Here is a 21,646-nt window from a genome sequence, read left to right on the forward strand (position 1 = left end):
CCAGTACTAAGCTATCTCTGTTTCCTAAGAAATATTTACATGACAATAGTAGACATCAAGATTATCAAACCATTAGTATATGTCACAAGTTCTAAACTAAAGCAGTTACAGAATTTGCAGAACTGAATTGAGGGACACCCATGTTATGCAGATATTTTAGTCTCTAAACCGAAAAGATTACATCACAAGTAGAACAAAGTAGGAAGTAGATATAGGGGCAAGCAAAGTCAGAAAAGATTAAACTGAGTACTCTACTCTCAACTTAGAAATGCGGCAGGTGATCACCAACACCACCAGAAACCGAGCTAGAAGCAGCAGCAGCAGCGTTGCTTCGTTCAGAATGGCAAAGCTGGCGGAGCCTGGTGGGGACATACCAAATGGCGAGTCGAGGATGTGCATTAAAGATGGTGTCGATATCCCAGCCTTGTCGAGCAGCTATGGCCACCAGGGGCTTGTAACATGCCTGTCTCCATGCCCCAACATTCTCTCCTCGCTCCTTGAAAGCTCTTCTTAGCGCATTGGAGGCCTCCTCATCAAGGCAATGAAGTGCGTAGCAATGCACGTAGTGTCGCATTTTTGGCTTATTTATGTAGCTTGCCCCTGCCTTCTTCGCGTACCTGAACACCTGATTTGTTACCTGCAATTTCGACATAATATCATCCTGTCCATTTTCATTCCATAGGATAACATTACTGTAAGATGATTAATTTTTGCACCGTAACAATTTCAAAAGCTAAAATACGTCAGTTTGATAATTGCTTTTCCTAATTTTAATTGCCAAAAACTAACTTCAAATAGTTGATTTTTGATGGAGAATACTAGAGGATTGTTTAGTTAATGAACAACATATTGTGGAACAGAAACACCACAAAGTTATAAAAAATTTCATAATTCCCAAACTAAAAAGAATTATTACGGCAGCGTTTATGAGTTGCTAGTTTAATTGTCCCTCAGAGACAGAGACGGGTACCATACAATGACTCAGCCAAAAAAATAAGCGCCTAGCATAAGCCTAATTTATTAAAATCAAGCTTTGGCTCCTAAAAACTAAAAAAAAAAAAAAGAATAAGAAAAGAAAGCTTTATTCATACTAATTCGCAAACAAAAAACGTTGAAGTGTTAAACTCATACGTTGGTCAATGTGTAGAACTTCGATGAGGCAAGGACAAGCTCACAGGTGGAACCACTTGAGTGAAAGTACAAAAGGAGTAATGGGCCGAGGGCGAAATTCATTAAGCTTTATGGTTCAGCCCATCAATTCCGTACCTTAGCTGTCGAGTTCTCTTCCGGACAGCTAATGGTTACCTTGACCCAATTAACGAGGTCTTCTCAACCCACATTCATTTTTATGCCCAACCTTTTCCCAACCAACTACTACCTAGAATTTTTATATTCACTCAAAATTTTAAAAAAAAACTAAATATACTATACTCAGCTCCATTTATTGAATAAAGCCAATATATTTTAGTAATTAAATTACAATAATAACAATAAATCCAGTATAATCTGATAGCATAGAGTATTTTATCAGTGTGATGAATTGTAATATCAATTCGATATTCTTTTAAATTATTTTACAACTTAGAAACATCATAAAAAATTTATGTCAGTTTCATAACTAAAAATATCTCATCATAAAAGTTGTATGACAATATCGATAAAATAGAAGATGTGTGTTTATGTTAAGGAATCCAAACAACAAAACATGTGTTAAATAAATTATAATCCATGGATAAGGACATTTTTATCACGTAAAATTAGTTAAGGGCGCGAATTATTTTTGAATTGTAAAATAGTTTTTTAATTAAATGAAAAAAGAGAGAGATAGAAAAGAAGGTGACCTTAGTGGGACATTTTTCACCACGTTCCTTGGCAATATTCTGAACTTGAATCAAGAAATCCCGGCATTGCTCGTAGAGGTGGAACAAGTAATCCAAGCCGTTCTTTTTCCCACGCGCCACCTCACCTGGCTCCGTCACGATAAAAGGATGCTCCCTTTGCCTCTCGCTTATTCCTCCCCCGGCGTCGTTAATATTCCACTCATCTTCTTGACCTTCCTCCGTTTCTTCATCCTCCTCCGCCGACGCTCTTCCCCTTCTCTCCCTCCCCGTCGACACCACCTTCTTCCTCCTTCTTTGTTTCATTCTTCCACCGCCAACTGCCGCCACCACTTCCCATGTCGTTCCCCCTCCGCCGCTTCCAACTGCTTCTCTCTCTTGCTGCTGCACTGGTTCCTCAGACAACCCTACTTCACCATATATATATATTTACACAAATTGAGAACTTATATCATGTGAAGGAAGAAAGTGCTACACCTACCTATACGTTTTTACTTTGACACACGTTTAAAAAATCGTCATGACACCTTAATGAGTACATACAAAATATATCTAATTACTCTCAATGTCTCATTTTATGAGACAGAGTATAAGGTTAAAACACTTAGTTTTCATGTGTATTAGAATATTAATTTTTTATAACTTTTAAATAAAATAACATATATTTAATTTGAGTGAGAATCACTTTAAACATAGTTAACAATCCAAAATATCTATAACGAGTACGAAAAAATTGTAGTAAAGAAAATTATTTACCTCTCAGATCAGTAGAGTGATAGTATTACATAAGAATGAACTAGAGATGGTCAAATATGGAATATGCAACAAGAACCCTAATACCTTATAGTTGCTTGGTTGCATGCATCAGTAAAGATAAAGTATTTTCCTATAGCTAGGCTCGTGGTTCAGGTTCAATATAACAGTGGCTCCACAAATTAAACATCATGCTATTTCGAAAAAATTATGCATGTTATTATCTACTAGAAATACGTAGCAATTCAATTCACAGTTCGTTAACTAGCTACTCTTAAACATTTAAATACCAACTACGTGCTCCTAATAAGTTGAATTTGGTCTTAGAAATCACTCGAACTGGTTATGTGCACTTGTATATCCAAGTGCAAGTATATACTCTAGGAGTTATCAAGTTCAAAGAAAACAACCTTCTTGTGAGAGAGCGTCAAGGGCATTAGTTCCACCATCAGACAGAAGGTGGCCGCGCCGCCGTAGTTCTTCCTCCTCAAGCCTCCGCCGTTCCGCCCTGATTGCAGCTTTGATACCGTACCTTTCTCCGACGAGGAGTTCCCATCTGAAAATCTGTGAAAGGCTATTCATCATATCATCAAGTTCCTCATCTTTCATGTCCAATAGAGTATTCACCGTAAAACCTAGCTCCGCTATTTTAGCAGCAGTGTAATAACGTATACCGTAAGCTTGAAACAACTCCTCTAGCCCTCCTAACTCCCTTGTCCTAATGGAATAGGCCGCCGATAGAGGCTGCGGCGGTGGCAGAGCTGGTGGTGGAGGAGGAGGCGCCACCGCGGCTTCCAACAGCCGGGTTGGCGGTGGCATTGCACCTCTAGGGTCCCATTTGAACAAACTCGCTGAGAAAGCCTCTGGGTCCATATGCTATAACAATGCACACACTTGGGTTAAATGGAATGAAAGGGTTAAAAACTGTTGCTACATATAAGAGTTTACCTTCTGACAGCGTAAAACAAATATGTATATCAATTATTTATTAGGTAATTACACAATTTACAACTAAAACACTTTAAGTTTTTTTTTTTAACACTATCATCGTATAAACATTTAACTTATCTAAACCGATAATTCAAATAAATTTTACACTATGATGTAATTGAAAAGGAGCCTTGGAGCAACGGTAAAATTGTCCAAGTGACCTATAGGTTACAGGATCGAGCCATTCCTTGGGGTGCTGTCCTTCTCCGAATTCTGCGTGAATACGGAATGCTTTGTGCACTGAGCTGTCTTTTTACTATAATGTCATTCAAAAATATCAGATTACCTAGCTAATATAACATATAAAAGCAGGGGCGTATCTAGGGGCCATTTGAACCCATGCTCCTCGCCCTAAATATCATGTATAGTAATGCTATATTTTTCCAAAAATATTTAAATATACGTGTGTGCACTCATGCTCAAAGTATTATATGATGTGATGGTTATTGAGTGTACCTCTCGAGGTGAGGTTGTGAGTTCAAATCTTATGTCAATCTTGTTATTTTTTTCCTTTTTTTTTCTAAAAGTAGACGCCCACGGGAGATGGACGTGTCTGGTGTTATTTTTTGCGTATTAATTAAGAACTTTTTCTTTTTATTTTTTTTTTTGTTTGGTTTATTCTTTCAAAATTTTCACACGTTGAAATTCCTATTCTTCTTTTGTTGTAAAATCTTATATGATTAAACAAAATGTATATATTAACTAGTCGCAGTATATGATGTAGCATATAGTCAATGTGTTCAGCTGATCTCAATATTTTCAACATGAAAAATAGATATAGATGTAAGAACTTTACTATTTAAAAAAAAAATAAACTTATAATTTCAAAAGTGCAATGGATACGCATTCGTAAGAAATAAAGGTTGAATCCGTAAAATTGCTATTCTGGATCCACCTCTTCTTAATAGTGTACCAATCCTGTCAAAATCCTGAATCCGCCTCGGTATAAAAGTAAGTTGATATTGTTGAAGTTTTTCTGTCGTGTATATGATATAATCAAACTCTATAAATAAAAGTTTTACATAGAGTACTTTTTTTTAAAAATCTTAACTTGAAAATATTTTGTAATTTTTTCTGGGAATTGCATCAGAGATAACTGAATACCAATGTGCTTTTCTGCTTTTGCATACTGAGGAACGTACGATAGAGGACTGTTGCAAGGGACTAAGAATTATTTGTTTTTTCTGAAGAGGGACTATCCTAGTTCCAATCAGACTAGATATAGGCCTTAGGGGATTGAGAACGAACTAGTCAGAGAAACACGGCGAGTATCTAGTTTTCAACTCTTTCAGGACTTTATGAAACCATTTTGGGACTACGTTTAAGACTTTACTCATTTTAGAAAGTTGGCCTAATTATAGTTGTGACACAAATTATGCACCACTCCAGGATAGATTTTTAACTTATATGTGGTTACAGCATAAAGAATTTTCACACCCACTAGCATGTCTGAATGGTTATCTATTAAGTAATGTTTATCTTTTAATTGACTTGAGGATAATTTAAAATTTCATTTACACTCTTCCGTGGCATTTGTTTATTATATATATATTTTGAATGTCAACCTAAAGTTTAGTATTTAACTTTCAAATTTTTTAAACTTATAATGTATTGGTTTTCAACAATTAAATTAACTGTTTGCCCTATCACGTTCTTATTACTCCTAAATAAAGGTAAATTCTGTTTGACATTTTTCTTTTTGGTGAATGCCAATATGATATACTACGTACTTATTTACTTATGTGAATAACCACTCATGCAATTAGTATTGTTTATGAAATATATTTCTTGTTAAAAAAGTTGTCATTAATTCTCACGATATATAACGGAGCTCTCAAGTTATCAATATTTTACATAGTAAAATGGACAACGTTGACGTCTTAAATCCAACTGGAGAGAGAGAGAGTGTGTGTAATTATTTGTCCATATATACATTGTAAAACTCATGATATGTATGTATTCTTCTGCTACATATAACAAACCTTAATGTATGTTACGAGCAATCAAAATTAGACAACACGGAGATAAGAGTAAATCTCTTACCTTGACAAATATGAAAGGTTATACAGAAACCAGCAATTAAGACTAGATGATACATAGTATGAGTCCACGACCAATCAGAAAGGCTTGCTTGTTGACAATAGTGGATTTAAAATTTAGACGTTATCACTTTTAAGTTGAGATAAAATAGGTTCGTAATATCTAACTCTATTATATTCTTTGCGCCACTCGTTGTTGAATCGATTAGCTGAAATTATACCTCGGAATTATGATGAAGGTGCATTCTTCACCGTTATTAGATACTCCCTCCATCCCTATTTACGTGATGGTGTTAGGATTTCGAGAGTCAAACGAATTATTCTCATAACTTTTTCATATGATTTTTAAATATTTTAAATTATTAATTATTGTACTAATAGTATTTTTACATGTCTTTCGGAAACAACCTCTCTACTCCCTCGGGATAGGGGTAAGGTCTACGTACACACTACCCCAGACCCCATTAGTGAAATTTCACTGGATCGTTGTTGTTGTATAATATTTTTACATAGTTTTTAAATATGTTAATTTTATTTAGAAAAATTTAAAAATTATATGTCCAAATATACAATCAAGATTAATAAGTTTGAATCTTAAAAAAAAAAAGTTCGCATAAATTGGGACAAAAAGAGTAGTTTTTTCCTTCAAAAATGTACTTTTTGCTCGAGCGAGGAGTATGTAAAGTAAAGGATTCAGTTGAAGGGGAACAAAGTTAGAGACATTTAAGAAACACTATTACTTGGCAAAGTTAAAGTAGGATGCAGGGGAAGTACGTACAGAAAGAAGCGTCAGATGGAACAGTTCAAAGTTTGATGATATATATGCCAAAGAACTGAGCTTAATAATCTTTCTGTAATCTAATAAACTGTTCCCTTTGTACTTTCCAAAGACTAAAAAAAAGAGAGTAGCTTCTCTCTTTTTCATTCACATTTTTAAATTTATATACTAGTGCCAATTCACAACCACAATAACTTCTTCCAATAAGGGATCGTTTGGTTTGAAGACAATCTCAGTATAATTAATCACAATATAATTAATCTCAACATAACTAATCTCAGTATAATTGACTGTTTGATATGTATGTATTAGTTCTGAGATTGTCAATTTTATTGCTTTATTCTGGGATTACTTATCCCGGGATTACTATTCCACCCCTGGCAAATATACGTTATCCCGGTACTACTTTTAATTTTGGGATAACTTAACCAAACAAAAAATAAGGCGGTACTAAATTTTTATCCAGGATTATTTTAACGTAACCCCTAATAGTATACGAGAAATTGATAAAAATGTTCTCTTATGTTTGAATATAAGTTTAAAAAGTCCTTTGAATATAATCCATCACTTTGAGTCGATTGAATTTGCCAAAAGTAATACTTTTTATTTTGATCATATATTTAACAAACTGATGGGATTGTTAGAATTACGGGAATTGTGAATAAAAGAATGATTTAAGAGAAACAATATTTGGAGGTGTAATTTTTTTGATTTCAGCTATTTTTTATTTATCTCCTAGTGTCTCATACAACTTTTTGTGGTGCAGTTTCTACTATTATTGACGAAATTTTTATGGTATTTCTGGTTAATTTTTTTTTTTATAGTTCTCATTAAATCTTAGTGCTAGAATTTGTTAAAATTTGGCGATTGCCAATTGAGAAAACTAAAACTGTTCAAAAGAATATTTCAAACCTACCCCAAACATAGGATCCTAATATAACTCCAATCTACACGTATTTACGAATGTATGCATATTGGTGATTGTTGTATGAGTTGATGATTGATTTGTCAAGATTCAAATTCATTCAAGATTGTATTCTAATCCACGAAGTTGATGTACATATTAACTCGTGTAATTGTTACATAATTTATCTATAGCAATCCACCCAAAAGTTTATTTCATTTGTTTTAGGAGAAATATGCATTTATCCACATCGTATGATGTTCATACTATTTTTTATTCATTTACTGTACATCAACCATTAATAATATATATTTGTCTCTTAAGTCTCAACTACTTCACTGGTCTGAATTTATATGCTTATTTCTTTTTCACTGTATCACATTTTGAAATGACGTCATTTTATACATTTTAATATTTATAACAGTATTATACATAAAATATTTCTCTCAGAACTACAAAGATCTGGTCAACCTTAGGACTATAAATTCTCACCTATGAAATGATGACACGTAGTAACACGACAGTGTACGAGTTCTATAAATTTTGTCGCATGGCGAAGGAGAGCTCTGGTGCAGAGAGTCGCTCGCAGCATAGATTCGCTGAACTCATTGTCCGGCTTTACTTTCTTTGGACTTTATTTGCTTTTGTCTCTTCTGTTTTACTTGGTAACCAGGAAAATTCATCGAATTAATTTTTTTTTTCATCAACTTAATTGTTTTACCTACTAATTTGATAAGATCATAAACATAATCAAATATTCAAAAATTTATATACATGACCAGTGCACAACACAAATAAATCAAGGAAGAAATCTAAGCCTAAGTAACTTTTATACTCCAGTTCATATTAGGGGTCAATACTGGAGTAGATGGACGAAGTCACTTGAGAGTTTAAGTTCTTATCCTGTCTAGATGTTAGTAGTTTTTTACATCGTTGTCTGTATGTCAAATAGATGGAAAAAGCTATATATAGGGAGGTCTAGTTCTAAAGTCAAATATGAATTAGTGGTTGTATATATCCATACTTGGTTAAATAAATTTTCTAATTGTTTGACCTAAAAAAAAAGTAACTTTTGCTCTCGTCTTCTGCATGTTGTCTTGCCAATTTTGTTATATTCTTCTAGATTGTTTTTACCATGTCTTGATTTTTCCACTAATAAACTGATTACCTATGAATAGCATTGTTAGAAAGTGATATAAGAGATTCAATAGTTTTTCTATATCAAAATACTTTTTAATTCTTATAAAGATGCGGAATATCAACGATTAAATTAAACAGATAGCTTGCACCTTAATAGCTTTGTTTGTTTTTCATCTCTCTAATTTTCTTTAAAAATCAATTCAGATTTTCAATTAGTTTTAGAAACTATCAACATTGTCACGTACGTTTGTTCCCGAGTCACAGTGAAGCAAAAAAGAATTATGGAAAAAAAAGAAAATCAATCTTGTGCAATTTTGAATTTGAGTATTCTTAATTAAAGCAAAGAATACCTTCTTTTATTTGTCAATAACTCAGATAATAATTAATCAATGTACTTTATTTTCTTGTTCCTCGACCACCACGCCAACACAAAAGAAACAAATACAAAGAAATTGAAGAAAGAAAAGTTGTAAAAAACTGAAATTCGTTTCAAAGTGTTAAATGATGGCATGTCCTAAATCTCAGAGTCTTGAGTTCATAGCAAATGTCACCTCAGGGAAAAGACAGTTAGCAAGATTCACAACTCACGTGTATCGATTAACTAAATTGAATGTCGTTTAATCGTTTGTCTAAATTACGAATAACTAAGAGGCCACGGTGTTTAGTGTTTGTTGATCGTGAAATTTTGCTAAATATTATTTTATTTTTTAAAATTATTTAATTTAGACTCCTAGAGGCTAATTTGAGCTACATAGTGGATGGATAATTGCTGCAACTCTATCCGATTTTCAATTGAAGGAAAACAAAACTGTTGGGCTTCGTCATTTTAAGCCTGTTCCAGGCCCGTGTATTTCTCCTAGAATGAGAGGCGATGGAAGAAAGATGGGAATTTATGTGAAACTATGGGTAGGGGTGCGCGTTCGGGCAATTCCGACTGGATATGAAAATTTTGGCTTAGTTTCTGTTTTTAGATTGAAGAAATGACAATCCAAATTCAATCCAAATAAGTTTGGGTTGGATCGGATTTTTTAAATTCGATTTCGGATTAATCGATTTGGATATTTTGGATTTTCGATTTTGAGCTTATAAGTTGAGATGTTTCTTCTTTTTACAAAAATGAATATCCAAATGAAGGGCTCATGTTAAATTGCTTGAAAAGTTCTTCATTCTCACCACTATCATCCAAATTAAATATTCAAGTAATGAAACTATTATCAAGGAAATGCAACAGACATTAACACAATAGATAAGAAGTAGCAATAGTAAAACCATGTCCAAATAAAAAGTATTCTGACAAAAATTTAGTAATTAATATTCAATATGAGATAATTTCTAATGGGTAGGGTATTTAACCTATTACTATTGGCATATGGATAATGGACTAAATATAAAGAATAAATTTTTTGGATTTTCGGATATCCAAAATGTCACGCCCCAAACCTGGGGAGGCGTAGCGGGCACCTAATGCCATACTCGACCCGAGCGTACGACTCTGTAACCGTGAACTGTGGAGGGGTATCTGCAATTTGGCCGATGAGGCCTACCTGCAAGCTGACAATACCAATCGAGGCCGATGAGGTCATATTCTGAATCATCTGAAAATTATGTCTCTCTCATATGAGGGTAAACATACCCAAAAGCTCATATACATAATTATGCAGGCCGACGAGGCTACCGTGAATGTCTACAACCAGCAATACCAAACTGAACATGTACACAGGGCTGGCAATGCCACAATACTAATATACAAAATATACAGGACTAGTCTACAAGTCTTTAGAGATAACTGAACTGTATCATGGTCGGAACAGGGCCTCGACCTATGAATACAAATCAGAGGGTGACTCCGAGGCCTGCGAACGCAGCAGCAGGTTTACCTTGAGTCTGCACAGCAACAGAGTCTGCACAGCTAGCTAATGATCAACTGACTTCGAAATACCTGGATCTGTACAAAAATGTACAGAAGTGTAGTATGAGTACACCACGGTGGTACCCAGTAAGTATCAAGATTAACCTCAGTGGAGTAGTGACGAGGAACAGTCAAAACACCTACTGGACTAAAATAACCTGAACAAATGTAGGTATAGGAGTAACAAAGTATGATATCTATATAAAGACTACGCGAAGTGGCAAATAGTACGGTAATTGCAATAAGGAAGGAAAAACAACAACTATCAGCGGAACATCATAATAGTGTCATAGAAGAATGAACGGAAACCCAGCCTAAATCCGATAAACACAGATAAAGAAAGGACAGGTAACAACTCAACAAAATGATTGCTTTCACACCAGGTTTTAGTCAATAAACTCCACGAGGTACCGAACCTCAAACTATTCACAGCTCACGGGTCCCAATACCTGAACCCTAACACTTGGCATCCTGTGCCGTCATTACACTTCATAACCGCATTGACGACTCACGTACCAAATAGAGTCATTCTCACATAGAAGGCAAGTAAACAAGGGTGTGCATCTATACGCAACAATATCAAGAAAACTTCTTAATCGATAAGAGTGCTCAACTACGTGTATGCTTGTGCAAGTGTCCTAACATAGTTCATGCCCGCTAGTAAGTGCAGGAAAAGAAATGGACAGCACATAGAATGTTTCCTCACAACTTTCCACAAGATAAAGCTCACACAGGTAAGTGTACCACTACATAAACATCAACAACAAGAATGCCCCCAGGCCATCACAAATCATCACAAATCAATCCCTGACAAAGCCCACCTTATCTCGCCACGTGTGCAATAATATAGTAAGTACCCGCTTTGTCTCACCACACGTGCATAATAATGTTCCCACCTTGTCTCGCCACATGCGCAACCCACACATATATATCCCGCCTTGTCACGCCGCATGTACAAATATCAATAGTAACATAGCACGACAGAAACCTCGTGCATCACAATAACAACAACCACACGGCAGAAACCCCGTGCATCACAACAACAAGTACAACAACAATAATGATAATAATACAAGGGTACGACAAATAAGTCAACTCAGAGATTCCAGAACTTAAAGAAATGGAGGAACTAATTTACAAGGAGTATCCACAATCAGGGAATGCTAGTCATAATAAGAACATCTCAACAAGAAAGGAAATACAATGTAACAATGATCCATAATATACAATTTGACAACGAGGAAGCTAACACAAGTTGAATAATTCCAAATAAGGACAAGTCAACCAAAATATAGGATATCTAACTTCTTTTAAGGTTGGGCAATTAGGAAAAGAGATACAATAAATTCAGCTAAGAATAAGCAGCGAAAAGGTAACCATAACCTTAATTAAGGCTGAACAATTACAGAAGAGATAGTAGTAATTTCAATTAAAGATAAACAGTTAGGGAAAGGATAACATGGCAATAGACAGGTAACAATTTCAGTTAAGGCACATATGAATCAAATAAGCAATAAGAGTGAATCATGAAGCAATTAATTATAATTAAGCAGGTAGAGGTGAAACTAGTAATTAAGAAGCATAAACATAACATGAACAACTGCATATTCAATGAATACAAGGGCCTAAGGACCCTAAAAGTCCAATTTTCCACAAATATGTCCGAACACGTACTCGGCACCTCACGTACACGGACTACAATTAGCATAGAAGACTCAAATCTTAAGGGGTAGTTCCCCCACACGAAGTTAGGTAAGATACTTACCTCAAAGAAGACAGACTGATACTCAAGAATGAACTTCTCGATGAAATGGCCTCTGGACGGATTAAATCTAATCAAAATAACTTCAGAGCATAAATAAAACTCATAAGAAACTATTCCGGATCATAAAGCTTCAATCTTTATCAAAATCTAAAAATTGACTCCCAGGCCCACACCTCGGAACCCAACAAATTTCACAAAACCCAAACACCCATTCTGATACGAGTTCAACCATACTAAATTTATCAAATTCCAATATCATTTCGTCCCTCAAATCATGCTTTTTCATTTTGAAAACTTTCTTCAAAAACCACCATTTTCCTTAACTCAAAACACAAATTAAATGATAAAAATAAAGATAAAATTATGGAATATAATAAATTAGGTGAAGAACTCTTACCCAATCGATTTGCTTGAAACCCCCACAAAGAATTGCTCAAAACCGAGCTCTACAAGTCATAATATGATGAAAAATGGCCTAACCCTCGATTTGGAAAACTTATATGATGCCCAGGTCTGAAAGCATCGCGAACGCGGAGAAAGGCCCGCGTTCGCGAAGAAGGAAAGTAAGGCTATCCAGAAAAACCCTTCACGAATGCGAGGGAAGGAGTGCAAACACGAAGAATAAGGAACGGAACCTACGCAAACGCGAGACGGCGAGCGCGAGCTCGAAGAAGAAATATGAGGCTGCCAGGAAGAGCTTCGCGAACGCGATGAAGGGGAAAAGCAAACCTTCGCGAACGCGAGAGGTTAAACGCGAAAGCAAAGAAGTATCTCTAGGTGGTCAGTAGTAACACTTCGCAAACGCGGAAGGTGCTTCGCGATCGCGAAGAAGGAAACCAGAAAACATGAACAACAGTTCAAAAATAGAGAAAAATGACCCGTGGCCCATCCGAAACACACCCGAGGCCCTCGGGACCTCAACCAAACATACCAACCAGTCCTAAAATACCATACAAACTTAATCAAGCCCTCGAATCACACCAAACAATGCTAAAAACACAATTCACCCTCTGATTCAAACTTGATGAACTTGAAACTTCTAATTTCTACAACTAATGCCAAAACCTACCAAACCACATCCGATTGACCCCAAAGTTTGAACACAAGTCATATTCAATCTTACGGACCTACTCCAACTTTCGGAATGGGAATCCGACCCCGATATCAAAAAGTCCACTTCCTGTCAAAATCTACGAGAATTTGACTTTCGCCATTTCAAGCCTAAATCAGGTACAGACCTCAAATTCACCGTCTGGACATGCTCCTAAGTCCAAAATCACCCAATGGAACTAACGGAACCGCCGGAACTCCATTCCATAGTCGTCTTCATGCAGTTCCAATTAAGGTCAAAATCCTAAAACTTAAGCTTCCGTTTTAGGGACTAAGTGTCCCAAATCACTCTGAATCATCCAGTAACTGAATTCAACCACGCACGTAAGTCAATACACATTATACGAAGCTTCTCAGGGCCTTATGCTGCCAAACGTGACTTAAATTCTTAAAACGACCGGTCAGATCATTACACTTAAGAAGACATGGGATCAAATAAAGGCTGATTGGGAAAGTATCAGACCGCAGTTTTTTGCCGATAAATCATTCCAGAATAGGCTGAACCTCAAACGCAATTGTGAAGGTTATTCAATCTCGTTCGAAAGGGTTGTCTAGCAGTTTGATTGTTTTAAGTTTCCCATCTGAGACGACTATGTCAAGCTGCAAAATAGCTTGAAGAGTCTTCCTTATCTTATGGACAGAGTAATAATTGAACAAAATCAGTTGTGTGATCAATTCAACAAGTTGAAGTGCGATCTCATTAGACTTAGTAGTCTTTTTCCCGAGTATCCTATAATTATCTCTGATTCGGATGATGATAAGATATATCGAGAAATTGAGGAGTATTGTTCTGATGAAGGTGGTGATGCTTAGTTTTTGTAATCCCTTTTCATGTTTTTCTTCTGTGTTTTTATTAATATTTTTTATGGCTCTTATTTTGTTTTGTTAATGTTCTAATGATGGCGGTCTTTTGTTAATGTTTATGTTGTATTATGTTTTATAAATAAAAATCTTGTTTTGTTTTTGTGTATAATTTTTTTCAATTTTGAAGGTTGCATTCTCATTTTAATGTAATAATATAGTACGCCTCAACGTAAATGTGATGATCCAAAATATCATCTTTAAATTTGATAATTAATTCTATGTTCTAAGACCTAAAAAAGCATTTTTTATCACTCCTCGACTTGCGTGCACAGTCCGTAAAATTTTTCGGAAAGTTTTTGTGTGAAAAATGGATTAAAATGTTAAATATAGCTTTAAAACTCAATCATGATTTGGGGCTTGGGCGCATGCCCGGAATTGAATTTCGAGGTCCCTAGCCCAAGATATGGAATTTTGATGAAAAAATAAAAGTTTGAAAGCTTAATAATTTTTAATAATTTACTAATGTTGGATTTATTGATATCGGGTCCGTATTTTGGTTTCGGAGCCCGGTATAGGTCCACTATAATATTTATGACTTGTTTGCCAAATTTGGTGAGAAACGAAGTTGATTTGACGTAATTCGGACGTCCGGTTGTGAAAATATATGTTTTAAAGTTTTCTTGGAAATTTCATTCGATTTGGGGTTCAATTCGTAGTTCTAGGTGTTATTTTGGCAATTTGATCGCGTGAGCAAGTTCGTATGATATTTTAGGACTTGTGTGCATGTTTGGCTTGGAGCCCCGAGGGCTCGGGTGAGTTTCGGATAGGCTATGGGATGATTTTGAACTTAGAAAATCTGGTTTTTGAGCTTCTACTGTCATCTGGTGCATTGTGCTTCGCGATCGCAAAGCCATTCCTGCAATCGCGAAGAGGAAATTGTGAGTCGTGAGTTTTACCCTTCGCGTTCGCGAAGATAGACACGTGATCGCGGAAGTTTAACTCCCAGTGCACTGCAAACGCGAGGGCTAAGTTGTGATCGCGAAGAAGGAATGAGGCAGAAGCTGAAGCAAAAAATTTGTGCTACGCGATCGCATAAGTCAGTACGTGATCGCGTAAGGTTGTGAAAATGTTCTCTGCGATCGCATGGCTATTTACGCGATCGCGTAAAGTTAATAAAATGGGCAGCCAAAATGTGCTTCGCAATCGCGAAGAGTAAATTGCACCTAGGTAGAAATTGTGCTACGCGATCGCGAACGAATTACCGCGATCGCGATGAATAAAAATCTGAAAAACAAAACTTAAGTTCTGGAAATGGGATTTCAACCCATTTTCAATCATTTCCAATTTTTGAGCTCGGGTAAGGCGATTCTTGGGCGATTTTTACGGAAAAACATTGGGGTAAGTGTTCCTTATCCTATATTGATTATATTTCCATACTTATTTATATCATGAATCCGTGAAATTTTAGGAGAAAAATCAGATTTTTATAAAATTTCCTAAAACAAAAATTTAAGATTTGAAGATCCATTTGACATCGAAATTTGATAATTTTTGTATGGTTGGACTCATCTCGGAATGGGTGTTCGGATTTCATAAGTTTTTCCGAGATTTGAGACGTGGGCCTCACTATCAATTTTTAAAGTGAATTTCGGATTTTATCCGGAAAATTAGTAAATTCATATGGAATTAATTCCTACGATTTGTATTGAGTATATCGAATTGTTTGTGAATAGATTTGAAGCTTTTGGAGTCAAATTTAAAAGAAAAAGTTATGGTCGAGTAATTGATTGAAATTGCAAAGCGAGGTAAGTGTCGTGGTTAACCTTGACTTGAGAGAATAGAGCCTTTAAACTATTTGTTATGTGAAATGCATGTGAACAACGTATAGGCGAGTTGACGAGTGTCTATACGTCGTTAAATTAATTGTTTGCATAATTACTTAAAAAATCATAATCATTTTAAATCATGAATTAATTGTTATAATAATTGTTTCTCTCTTATTCTTTGTCAAATATTAATTCTTGAATTCTGCAATAATTGTTATATGCTATTTGATTTATGTGTCTTAATTGTTATTTGACATTTAGCATACTAAATATTAACTGCCTATTTTCTCCACGATTTTCACAATTAATTACTAATTGCCATTGTTTGTTCATAAATAAATTATAATTATTGTGTGCCTTGATGCTTAATAGTTTCTCATTGGACGTGGTATTTATTGGATTAATTTTTATTACATTTATGAGTTGTTTAAAGTTATATTGGGGGAACGGGTTGCACGCCGCAACGTAAATGAAAGAGAGTGTGTGTGTGTGTGTGTGTGTGTGTGTATATATATATATATATATATATATATATATATATATATGGGAAATTGTATTGCACGCCGCAACAAACTTATTTAAACGTCTATATTGGGGGATCGGATTGCACGCCGCAACAGACTTATTTAAAAGTCTATATTGGGGGATCAGATTGCACGCCGCAACAGACTTATTTAAAAGTCTATATATATACTTGATTAAAATAAATACATTGGAGGATTGAAAATGAATATATTGTGGGAGCGGTTTGCACGATGCAACAAAAATTGGTTGAAATAATAATTGGTTATGACTGTTGTGTTGGCTTCAACTATTATAAATGAGTTACCTGATTTATTTCTATTATTTGTTGTTGTTACTAATATTGCGTACAGGTTAATGTAAGTGACATGACTTGGCTCGTCACTACTTCGTCGATGTTAGGCTCAGCACTTACCAGTACATGGGGTCGGTTGTACTGATACTACACTCTGCACTTCTTGTGCAGATTTCGGAGTTGGTCCCAGCAGCGTATTATAGACTTGCTCGGATTTCATCTACCAGAGGAGACTTGAGGTATAACTGCACGGTGTCCGCAGTTCTGAAGTCCCCGTCTACTTTACTTTAGTTATATGTTTGTTTCCATACAAATTTATTTTATTTAGACCTTTAATTGTATTATTCTAGAAGCTCGTGCACTTGTAACACCAATTATGGGATGGTATCTAGACATCGTTATTTTTTGGATTATTCACTACATTTCAGACTTTACTTCCGCATTTGTTTCTTTGTTATTAATAAATTTAAAAAAATGTTTAAAAATAACTAATATTATTCTAACGTTAGCTTGCCCAGCAAGTGAAATGTTAGGCGCCATCACGGTCCGAAGGTGGGAATTTTGGGTCGTGACAGTTGGTATCAGAGCACTAGGTTACATAGGTCTCACGAGTCACGAGCAAGCTTAATAGAGTCTGAAGGATCGGTACGGAGACGTTTGTACTTATCTCTCGGAGGCTAGGAAGTTTAGGAACAATATCACTTCTTTCTTATTCTGTCGTGCGATTTTAATCTATCATCGATAATTGAACTATTCTACTCTTATGCTCTCGCAGATGGTGAGAATGCGTAATACCTCTACTGATGGACAGGGCCAGAGCCCCCGGTGGCAACTATGGCCAGGGGTAGAGGTCGAGGCTGAGGTCGTGCTAGAGGCCGAGGAAGAGGCAAAGGTAGAGCTCAGTCCAGAGCTTGAGCAGCTAGACCTGTTGTAGAACCTCAGGTGGATCTTCAGGAGGAGGTTCCAGTTCAGAATGTACCAGTTGGACCAGTTCAGGTCCCTGAAGGATTCATAGCTACTCCAGTGCTTCAAGACGCTCTAGTCTGTTTGGTAAGTCTTATGGAGGGCGTGGCCCAGAATTGTACATTTCCAATGGCACCAGCCGTCTCATAGGCTGGGGAAGGAGCACAAACTCCCACTACTCCCGCTCTAGAGCAGATGGCTCCCCAGAATCAGGCTCCAGCAGCCCCGCCAATTGGGGTAGTTCAGCCAGTTGTTGCGGCACAGACCGGTGATAGGCCCGCCATGATTTTTGAGGCCTTATTGAGGCTGGATAAGTTTACTAAGCTCTTTCCAGTTCATTTCAGTGGTACACCCCCTTAAGACCCACATGATTATTATCTTGACCGCTGCCATGAGGTGCTGCGGAACATGGGTATAGTTGAGACCAATGGGGTTGATTTTGCTGTATTTCAGATGACGGGTTCCGCCAAGAGGTGGTGGAGAGATTATACATTGGCTAGACCAGTTGGATTGCCTACACTTACCTGGGAGCAGTTCTCTCAGCTATTTCTGGAGAAGTTCCTCCCTATCACACTGAGAGAGGATTACCACAAGCAATTTGAGCATCTACAGCAAGGCAGTATGACTGTTACTAAGTATGAGTCCTGTTTTGTGGATTTGGCTCGTCATGCTCTCCTTTTACTACCTACTGAGGGAGAAAGAGTGAGGAGGTTTATTGAGGGACTCACTCACCCTATTAGGCTTCAGATGGCCCAGGAGACCGGAAGTGAGATTTCGTTTCAGGCGGCTGCTAATGCCGCGAGGAGGATCAAGATGGTTCTTGCACAGGAGAGAGGGTAGAGGTCTGATAAGAGGCCTCGTCAGTTCGGTGGTTTCAGTGGTGCCTCGTCTGGAGGCAGGGGTGTCACGACCCGAAATTTCCCACCGACAGGACCGTGATGACGCCTAACATTTCACTTGCAAAGCAAGCCAACGTTAGAGAGTCATTAACTAATTCCTTATTTCCATTCAGTAATTAACAATAATTAACTAAGATGAAATATAATAAGTGCGAAATATAATAAAACTGTACTAATTACTACCACCCGGATCTGGAGTCACAATTCACGAGCATTCTAGAATTTACTACAAGTAATAGTCTGAAAGAAATACAATTGTCTGAATGAAAGAAACAGTAGAACATAAAAGATAGATGGGGACTTCAAGGTCTGTGAACGCCGACATATCTACCTTGAGTCTCCGGACATCGGACCAATAGCAAAATCTCGATCAACCTGAGCCGGTATCAAAATCTGCACAGAAAGTGCAGAGTGCAGTATCAGTACAACCGACCCCATGTACTGGTAAGTGTCAAGCCTAACCTCGACGAAGAAGTGATGAGGCTAAGGCAAGGCACCTACAAATCAACCTGTACAATTTAACAGTGTATATAAAAATAACAAAAATGAAGAACTAAACAGGAAATGTCGGGAGGGGAACATACTAAGGGGAATACAAGATAAAGAACTACAACAGAATGATCACCAGAGCAGTCAATATACCAGGAATCAACAGGAATAGTGACTACAGTAAAGAAAAGTGCATGGCATCACCCTTCGTGCTTTTACTCTCAATCTCACTATAAAATTAATAGAAATGACATGGCATCACCCTTCGTGCATTAACTCTCATATCATAGCACGACATCACCCTTCGTGCATTAACACTCACAATATGGCACGGCATCACTCTTCGTGCATTAACACTCACAATATGGCACGACATCACCCTTCGTGCATTAACACTCACAATATGGCATGGCATCAGCCTTCATGCATTAACACTCACAATATGGCACGACATCGCCCTTCGTGCATTAACACTCACAATATGGCACGGCATCACCCTTCGTGCATTAACACTCTCCCTTACCATAATGCAATGCATAAATAACAACAGGGAGATAGAATAACAAGTACAAACCTTACTTCAACATTTGGTTCCATAACATCAATCTCAACTTTGAAATAAAAACTCAATTATCGCCAGAAAATCCGTAAACATGATAAGAACGATAAATTTACCAACACTAGTATAACACACATCAATTAGGCATAGGAATCAGATAATATAAGAAAAATTGAGAACACTTACCTCAAGTCAGGGTTAGACACAACACTTACCTCGCTCCGAAGGCCACTTAATTCTCAATCACAGCTTTTCCTTTGGAATTCACCTCCAAACCACTCTTATCTATTCAAAAAATGACTCAATAATATCAAATATTGCTTAAGAAATCAATTATATTGCATAAATTAAATTCCCCAAATTTTCCTCCAAAAAGTTAAAAATCGACCCCGGGCCCGCTTGGTCAAAACTCGAGGTTCGGACCAAAATCATTTTACCCATTCACCCCGAGCCCGAATATGTAATTAGTTTTGGAATCCAACCTCAAATTGGGGTCTAAATCCTCAAATTTCGAAATTCCTAAGTTCTACCAAAAAATCCTAATTTCACCATAAAAATTCTAGATTATAGGTTGAAATCTTGTTATAAAATGTAAAAGATTGAAAGAAAAGAGTTAGGAATCACTTACCTATGATTTGGGGAAGATTTGGTCTTTGGAAAATCCCCTCTTAAGGTTTAGGGTTTTGAAAATATGAAGAATGAATGAAAAATCCCGTCTAAGCCCCTTTTACTCAGCTCCAGGTGTCGCAATTGCGACCTAAGCTTCGCAAATGCGAAGGAACAATCGCAATTGTGATGCCCTTCACAATCCCGCTGCCTTCGCAAATACGAGGAAAGTGTCGCATTTGCGACCACTGAACCTCGCAAATGCGAGTAGATGTTCGTATTTGCGAACCTACCCTTCCCAGACTCCCTTCGCAATTGCGAAGGTAACCTCGCAAATGTGAGAACTGCTGGTCCAGGCTTCTGATCGCAATTGCGAGTAAAGCCTCGCAATTGCTGACCCTGTTATGTTCGCATTTGTGATGCCTGATCTCCAAATTGCGAGATCAAAGGCCTGCAACAGGTTCAGTTATACCAGCAAAATTTCTAAGTTCAAAACATCCCGTGGCCTATCCGAAATTCACCCGAGCCCTCGGGGTTCCAAACCAAACATGCACACAAGTCTAAAAATATCATACGAACTTGCTTGCTCGATCAAATCACCAAAATAACACCTAGAACTATGAATTTAGCTCCAAATCAAATAAAATTCTCAAGAACACTTTAAAATTCATATCTTCTCAATTGGACGTCTGAATCACGTCAAATCAACTCTGTTTCTCACCAAATTTCACAGACAAGTCTTAAATATCATAATGAACTTGTACCGGGCTCCGAATTCCAAATACGGACCCGATACTAACAATGCCAAATATCAATCTATTCTTAAAAATAAATAATTTCCAGACTTTTAATTTTCATAAAAAATTCATAACTCAAGCTAGGGACCTCCGAATTCAATTTTGGGCATACGCCGAGGTCCCATAATTCGATACGGACCTACCGAGACCGTCAAAACATGAATCCGGTCCCGTTTACCAAAAATATTGACCGAAGTCAACAAAAATCAACTTTTAAGGAAAAAATTCTTATTTTCATTAGTTTTCAACGTAAACACTTTCCGGAAATCTGCCCGGACTGTGCATGCAAATCGAGGAGGATAAAAAATGAGATTTGTAAGGCTTAAGAGCTCAGATTTGAGTTCAAAAACATAAGATGACCTTTTGGGTCATCACATTCCCCACCTCTAAAATAACTGTTCGTCCTCGAATGGACATAGAAAAGTACCTGGGCTGGTGAAAAGGTGGGGATATCTACTCCTCATATCGGACTCGGACTCCCAAGTAGCTGCCTCAATAGGCTGACCTCTCCACTGCACTCGAACTGAAAGGTAACTCTTTGATCTCAACTGGCAAACTTGCCGGGCTAGAATTGCCGCCGTCTCCTCCTCGTAAGTCAAATCCTTGTCAAACTGGACAGAGCCAAAATCTAACACACGGGACGGATCGCCGTGATACTTT

The 21,646-nt window shown here is 36.9% G+C and overlaps 1 protein-coding gene and 1 long non-coding RNA gene across 3 annotated transcripts in view; both read right to left on the bottom strand.

The window, feature by feature from the left end:
• The window catches only part of LOC104085444 (uncharacterized), a 191,330-nt gene that overhangs the window by 67,222 nt on the left and 102,462 nt on the right, over positions 1 to 21,646 (bottom strand). The gene's annotated exons all lie outside the window — the stretch shown is intronic.
• Positions 52 to 3,472, bottom strand: LOC104107028 (floricaula/leafy homolog 1). 2 transcript variants are annotated; one of them, XM_009615709.4, is made up of 3 exons: positions 3,002 to 3,472; positions 1,842 to 2,245; positions 52 to 637 (listed from the first exon to the last, which is right to left on the bottom strand). In XM_009615709.4, the coding sequence occupies exons 1-3, from the start codon at positions 3,462 to 3,464 to the stop codon at positions 263 to 265; spliced, it is 1,242 nt and encodes a 413-aa protein (XP_009614004.1). In that variant the 5' UTR covers positions 3,465 to 3,472; the 3' UTR covers positions 52 to 262. The 2 variants fall into 2 exon arrangements, with proteins under 2 accessions (XP_009614004.1, XP_009614003.3); XM_009615708.4 differs by having other exon boundaries at positions 1,842 to 2,248.

Source organism: Nicotiana tomentosiformis, chromosome 3, assembly GCF_000390325.3.
Source record: "Nicotiana tomentosiformis chromosome 3, ASM39032v3, whole genome shotgun sequence".
Classification (NCBI taxonomy): Eukaryota; Viridiplantae; Streptophyta; class Magnoliopsida; order Solanales; family Solanaceae; genus Nicotiana; species Nicotiana tomentosiformis.